General features: G+C 43.7%; 2 protein-coding genes across 2 annotated transcripts in view; one reads left to right on the forward strand and one right to left on the reverse strand.

Moving 5' to 3' along the window:
- The window catches only part of LOC105058556 (agamous-like MADS-box protein AGL30), a 9,977-nt gene extending 5,954 nt beyond the window's left edge, over positions 1–4,023 (forward strand). The window contains exons 8-12 of the mRNA XM_073249590.1: positions 378–474; positions 1,336–1,380; positions 1,493–1,620; positions 2,160–2,511; positions 3,550–4,023. Of these exons, the coding sequence (XP_073105691.1) occupies positions 378–474; positions 1,336–1,380; positions 1,493–1,620; positions 2,160–2,511; positions 3,550–3,576 (649 nt within the window). The 3' untranslated portion in view covers positions 3,577–4,023. The remainder of the gene's footprint in view (positions 1–377; positions 475–1,335; positions 1,381–1,492; positions 1,621–2,159; positions 2,512–3,549) is intronic.
- A 207-nt stretch (positions 4,024–4,230) lies between these two features.
- On the reverse strand, positions 4,231–5,408 carry LOC105058558 (chlorophyll a-b binding protein 4, chloroplastic). The gene is given in 5 exon segments (XM_010941516.3): positions 4,231–4,451; positions 4,454–4,474; positions 4,591–5,006; positions 5,103–5,139; positions 5,142–5,408. Coding segments are annotated over 5 exon segments (750 nt in total). The 5' UTR covers positions 5,308–5,408; the 3' UTR covers positions 4,231–4,341.
- Between the last annotated feature and the right edge of the window lie 1,986 nt (positions 5,409–7,394).

A 7,394-nucleotide genomic window follows, 5' to 3' on the forward strand; every position in this document is an offset into this window, starting at 1 on the left:
ACTTTGTATCAGGTTTGGGCTGAGCTTGCTCTTTATTTGGGCTCTATTACTTGAGCCCAAGCCCTCCTCAACGAAGTCTAAAATTCGATCTAAAGCAGACTTGGCTTGGCGGCCATTGAGGCAGGTGGGCCCAATTTAGACTTTAAGAATAATAGAAATTTGATTGTCCATAGGAGTTTTAGTAATGCGTATTAATCCGGTATATATTTCTCTCGGTGCATATCTTAGAGAAAGACTTGTGAGATGTACGGTAGATGATTCTAATCTTGATCAAGCACATGAATGAATATCCATTAGCATTAAATATGCATTCAATTTGTTCTTATGATTCATTCGTGACTTCTCTCTTGTTTTACTTTTTTCTATTGTTTTTTCAGTTACTGGTCTGAACCTGAAAAAATCAATAGCATTGATCATATTAGGGCGATGGAAGAATCTCTAAAGCACTCTCTTAACCAAGTTCAATTGCATAAGGTACATGTTTTTAGGACTTATCTTATAGTTCCTATGGTAGATAACATGCATAAACTTTGTGACCATTTTGTATGCACAATTGCACAAATAAGAAGATATTGAATAATCTTCTGTTGAATGTCATCAAAGTTGCTGTTTTTGATCATTTAGACTTCAGAGTACAAAGCAGCCATACAATGTATTGCTGTTTGCATGTTACCTGCCTACGGTCCAAGGTGCAATAATATCCCAAAGGCCATATCAACATTGTTACTCTGAGAATCCTTAATATATTGATGATTCTAATCTGAATCCTTCATGAAAACTTTCTTCGCTTGTCATTCTGTAAGAACCAAACACAATGTCATTTTGACTCTCTTTCTTAAAATGAGAAATGTGATATGGCTGCATTTGTTTTGGAGTTGTTGGAGAAACTAACAAGTTAATTTACATATTGTAAATGTTTCTTATCTACATGCTTACTGCAGGTTTGCGATTTGATTGTTGTCACATCTTTCCCTTTTTTTATTTTAAACTAATGCCTCAACTTTTTAGATGCTTTGAATTGTCAATCATGGCCAGTTGTGGTTATATAATCGAATCTTAACCTTCTACAGATACTTTCTTGTGTATGGCAATTTGTCTATGTTCCACTAAACCACTAAACCCATTTTTCTTAACAGTATATAAAATTGGAGACATCCAAATTGTTGAAGTAATATTTTTAAAAGTTAGTGTAGCAAGGTATGGTTAAAAGTTGTTAGTCATATGTAAAAAGTGAATGTGGGCTTTTATCATTGAAAACTTAATCTTGATTAATCTTATTATACACTTTGTGCTTCTTTCTTCACTATAACATAAGCTGATGGTTAGTGCTGACAGGAGAACCTTGGAAAGCAACTTATGTCACTAGAATGTGCTAGCCAGGTACAGCACTCATCTGATAGTATAAATATCTGCTTCCACTTCCTCAAATTACGAAAATTTGCATGGTCATACATTGATGTCTATTGAATATCAATCTTGTCTTGATATGTAGTTCCAGAATGGCATCCATTTACCCTTGGAAATAGGTGGTGAACAGCAATCCTCAAATATATCATGGCTTCATGATAATGAAGGTCAACCCATGATGCTTCCAGAAGAATCTAATTTGCCACCACAGAGGTGAGCAAATTCATGATGACTTTGTTTTTAATGATATTCTTCTATGTTCCTATTAATCTCTTTTTCTTATTTGGTTACCTAATGCATGAAATCAACTAGGAGCATATTTAAAAAATATAATGATCCGAGTACACCATGTAGAAACCATCAGATTGACTTAACATTCATTATGAATTGGAATAACTGTTTTTTATTTTATCATGCAAATTCAGTATTCAAAATTGGTTGGTCAACATGGAAGCCTGCTTAATTCTGTTTGGTTGATAACCATATACAGTCTCCAATTTTCATATGGTAAATTGTTGGTTTAGGTCATCTCAGATGATCTAAATCTGTATAAATATATTTTTTTTTTTACTTGATATGGATGGATCCTGTAGTGACTCCATACTTTCAGCCTTGCAAAATCACAGTAGTTATTAATTATGATTGAATTCAAAATTTGGAAGTCAATTGCTGGCCACTATCCAGCTTTTCAGGAGCTAAAGCTTTCATTTGTCGAAAATTTTACTGATATGTTTTTTCTCTTTGCGGATCAGAGAGTGTTCCACTGAAGTTTCTCTTCAAGGCTTTCCTGGCTACTTTAGCACAGGGAAGGAAACAGAGGCTGATGGACAAATCAATGATGATACCTTGGATCAGTTAGGCCAGAATGCATGCTTGGGGCTTCAGCTGGCAGGCCACTACCCATATCGCTCATATGGTCTGAATTTGCTTCACGAAAAGGAGTTCAAACCTCAAGCAGAAGTCAACCTACAAGAAGCTACTGTAGAGTACCAAATGAATAGCTTTGAACCGCCCAGGCCCAGATATGATGCCAGCATTCAGACATGGGCTTCTACATCTGGTTCTTGTGGTGTAACCGTATTTTCTAACCACTCTTACCGCCAAGTAAGTTCTTTTGGATTTACTTTTTCTGTTTACGTCAATCTTTTGCTAAGATCAGTTGATATTGGTATTATGAATAACTAAAATGGTGAATTATGCATAGTGACAACATTGAGCATAAGAAACAATATGGTATCAAGAGTAACAAGAGCTTTTAAATATATAAAGTACATGAAGGAAAGAGACTACTAAAATAATTCGTTCAAGAAGTGTATGCTTGTCAATCATTTCTCAATGTTAAACTCAGGAGGCATGATTTTGCTGGTGACTCATGTTTTGGCAAAAATGCAATTCAGCTGTTGGCACAGATGATATGCTTTGTGCCCTTTTCCTGCTGGATGTTAATTTCAGTTGCAATCTCATGGCCATGAACATGAAATGGCCAGCATTTCTGTCAGCTACTCCTTGTTTTATACCTCTATCAACATTTCTCAATATGGCACCCCTTTTAATGGTAAATTGGAAAAAATTGGCATGACTGTTGAAAATTGGATAAGGGTGGAGATTCCAAGCTTGCAAATGTGTAGTTCTTCTGCAATGTGTTTGTAGTCATGTGTAATGTGCAAGTTTGCTTTTGCTTTTAAGTCTTACTGGAAGTTTCTCTGCGCTGCTGTATCAGTTTCAGAATCCACATGCTTCAGCCTTTTTTTTAGATTTTGACATATATTTGCAATCTCAGCATGTGTGCATGCATGCATTCGCATTCACACATTGTTGAGTTCTTAATGCTGCGTTTTGCATCTCTTTGTGTTATGTCATATGCTCAGACTGATTAGGCTTGAAACTGACTAGATTTATATGTACCATTTGATTCAATTAATATCTTTAGGTGATTGTGATCTACAAAGTTATTGTAAGTTGTAACTCTCTGAGAGATATAATTAAGACAGGTACCAAACCGCTCCCTAGGAATGCATGCAAAAGATCGATTTGTAGGAGCTATGGTGTCTCAAAAATCTTCCTGTTGCTAATGATTACTTAATCTGCAAGTTGGTCTCTAATTTCAGTTTTTATTGAGGTTCTTTTTACCTTTTCTTGCAGCAACCAACAGGACTTCACGATTCATAGCATTTATGCAGTGCTAACTTGGCATAAGCAGGCTTGCTGGCCTTAACCTCCGCAGACTGGGATACTCTCTAGTTGCTTCAAGCTTTTTTCCCCTTTTCCCATTCTTTTCTATACAATCCTCAGAAGATACATATGCTAAATGAGAACTATGTTCTTATAGTTATACTTGTACAGGAATGTGGCTCGGATCAAAAATATTTTACGTGATGCTTCTTGGATCATCTTATAGCAATCCTACCTCTCATATAGCAAAATCCTTGTAAATTATATTATGACCGGCGATTTGGTCCACTTTCATGGCCGGAAAGCTTTTGTTCTTGTAAATTATACACAAGCAGCAGAGCTTCAAGACTATAATACTTGTAAAAAGAGATACCCCAGATTGACAGGAGCTGTAAAATAAATTCAGATATTATTGAAATTTATATATCAAATTCTCTTTCAGTACTTTTAATGGAAGAATGCTTTAACGGTAACGGGATCAATGTTCTTCCCTTGCAATTCCACACTTTATGTCGATTAGTTTTCCTTATTTCTTCTTCAATAGTTATCCATTGCAATCTCACACTTGCTTCTTGCTGTCTTAACTATAGTTTGTCATGGAAGAAGAACATGAACGAATTTACTTTCAAAAAACAAAACAGAAGGTAAAAGTAGGGAAGACAAAGTAGATGGCAATACAGTAATGTTCCAGATCCCCCTGTTTTACATTGTGGCCCTTCTCACTCTAAAAGTCATCTAATCCTTGTTGCGAAAGAAACGAACCTAGCCCCTGAGTGTTTGAATAATGGTGTTGTGCCATGGGTCAGAAATGTGCTGTAGGAGGTTGTCAAAGGGACCTTGACCAGTAACATTGTGCTGAATCACAAACCCAGGAATGCCAGCATTGCTAACCTCCCTGCAAATCAATCACAAGACAAGAGACAGCATCAGGCAGATGTCTTGTCTCCAGCTAGAATTTAGCAATCCATTCTATAAAAAGCTTCTGATGGTTGATGATTGTTGGTAACTTACCATTTGCAAGCTCCTTCTCCTTGGCCTCGAGCGTCGGAGCGAAGTTGAGGGGGTTGAAGATGCCTCCAGGATACCCAACCTCATTTGGTGGCAAGCTGTAGTTCTTGAAGATGGGGTCCTGGTTTACACTGCCTGGGTTCTTGATGTCCTGCCACCTTCTGATCTCCACATAGTGGAACAGGATGAATTCGATGACGAAGAGGGTGGAAGACGATGCAAAGTATTCTGCCTTGCCGGCATCATACCACTTGGGAACATTGATGATCCCAGTCTTGGTGAAGACCTCTGGAAGAAGCATTCCTGCGACACCGAGCATCGCCCACCGGCCATTGACAAGCTCTGCCTGCACGAACCACTTCAAGTTTTCTGGATCCTCAGCTAGTCCAAGTGGGTCAAATCCATTATCCCCGGCGAGGCTGCAATACTGGAAGAGAGTTAAAGATTGCTGATGGTGTAATTGACAGTAATTATGATCGAATTTGCAATTGGATTGGAGCCATGGTGGTATTAACCTGCCATTTAGGTGGGCAGGTGAAGGCAGGCCGGGAGCCACTCGCCCTTCTTCGCTTCCACCTTGAACGAGTTCAAGGTGTTAGAGCGTGCAGTTTTGGCGGCGAATTCTCTGGTGAGTTTGCCGGAAGAACCTGTGAGAAACCTGGATTTTGATGCCTGGGGCCGGAGGACTGCAATTGAAGCCTGAGTTGTGACTGTTGCCATCTTTCCGACCAACCAATCAATGAGCTCCGGCGAGGGTAGGAACTGCCTGATGATGGTGATTCAGCCAGTGAGAAACAGGTGGTGGACGTTGTGTTGCCCTTTCAGTCCTTTGTAATTCAGTGGAGGTATACTTTGGTCTGAATTCATGGATAGAGTGGATGGTTGATGGTGTGAAGTTTTGGACATTGGATGGTTAGGATCTGCTGAGATGTTCAGGGGACAAATGAGACCTTCTGGTCCTTATCCCTTCTTATCTTATCTGACTGCAGGATCCAAAAAATCTGTTTAAGCCATTCAACTGGGTGGAAAAAGCTAGGTTGGACAACGCAGAGATTGGCTCTGGCTCTTCTTCTTGCTGAAGGGTTGGGCTAGAAAAGGCTTGAGATTGGATAGAAATCAAACCAAGTGGTGCTGGTACAGTTTAGGAGAGTAATTTTTTATGTACCATATGTGGTGCAATAAAATTAATGTGGAGCACACCATCTAATCATATTAGATCATGTTGGGGAATACCCACCGACCGACCGACCGACTTACGGGCGGAGGGACCGACCGACCGACCGATGGCCGGAGGGACCGACCGACCGACCGATGGCCAGAGGGACCGACCGACCGACTTACGGGCGAATGGACCGACCGACCAACCGATGGCCGGAGGTACCGACCGACCGACTTACAGTCGGAGCGACCGACCGACGGACGCCATCACCGGCCAATTATCGGCCCACGACCGACTGAGATGTGTCGGTCGGACGTACTCTTCCCGACCGACTGGATCTGGAAGCCTGACGGCCGACTCACGTAAGACTCGCCGACCAACGGAGGGGCCCGACGCCACTCAGCTGGCCACCGACATAGGGTCGGTCGACTCCTCCGGTCGCCGTACAGCCGCCAGAGCTTGTCAGTTCTGCCAACAACATGCGGCACTACCACCTAGGGGCATTATCTCGCCTAGGGCATTGTCAACACTAGTGATTTGACAGCCCCACGGCGACATGACACTTTCACGGCGACTCTGACAGTCTACAGTGAGTTGACAATTCCTCAATTGTCCGCGCCATTAATGACGGCGTCATACCTGCTCCACTATATATATCGGGGAAGGCAACAGTGCAAGGGATCCGCTCCCCCCACTTCTCGACCCCAAAAACACAGGCTCGCACCTCTCTCCCTCTCTCCCTCGATTGAGCTCTCTGTCTTCATTTCACTGTTGCCCAGTCACCTCTCTGACTTGACCGTCGGAGGGTCCCCGCCGGAGTCGCCTCCGGTCAGTGTGGACTTCTCATTTTTGCAGGTGCCCGTTTTCCGACGATCGGACGACAGAGGCGATTGGCCGCAACAGATTGGCGCGCCAGGTAGGGATACAGAATGACAAAGACAAGAGCCCAACGATCGAGGATCACCGGATCGGCAAGGCGCTCTTCCCGTCGGGAAGAGGCCTCCCCGCCACCGCCGACGGCGGAGCCCAGCTCTCCACACCCCGCGGTGACCACGGAGGCGCAGATCGCGGCCATCGTACGGCAGATGACCGTACTGACGGACGCAGTCAAGAGCCTCCAGCAACAACCGACGGCCCGTCCGATGCCCTCCAGGAGCAGCCGTCGACGACCGCGTCGATCCCCGTCGCCTCCGCGCGAGCGCCCCCAACAGTGCTCCCACGGAGAAGAGGAGGGACGGCCATGGCGCGACGACCGACGGTCCCAGCGGCCCTCTCCTTCCCTGCTGGAACGGGCAAGGAAGGAGAAACGACCGCGCACGCCGTCGGCCTCCCTCTCAGAATCTTCTGGAGACTCCACTCCTGGGGTCTCCCAGCATCGACGAGTGGACGACTACGAGCGCCGGTTCGAGGAAATCGACCGCCGGCTCGTGCAGTTGCAGATGGACGGCCAGAAGTCTTCGAATGACGTCGACTTCCAGACCGCCCAACCTCTCTCCCGACTAGTCCTCGACGAGCCGATTCCCAGTCGGTTCAAGATGCCACACGTGGAGCCATACGACGGCTCCACCGACCCAGTCGATCACCTCGAGAGCTATAAAGCTCTCATGACGATCCAGGGGGCAACCGACGCTCTTTTTTGCATCGGCTT

Source organism: Elaeis guineensis, chromosome 15 (genome assembly GCF_000442705.2).
Source record: "Elaeis guineensis isolate ETL-2024a chromosome 15, EG11, whole genome shotgun sequence".
In the NCBI taxonomy this organism is placed as follows: domain Eukaryota; kingdom Viridiplantae; phylum Streptophyta; class Magnoliopsida; order Arecales; family Arecaceae; genus Elaeis; species Elaeis guineensis.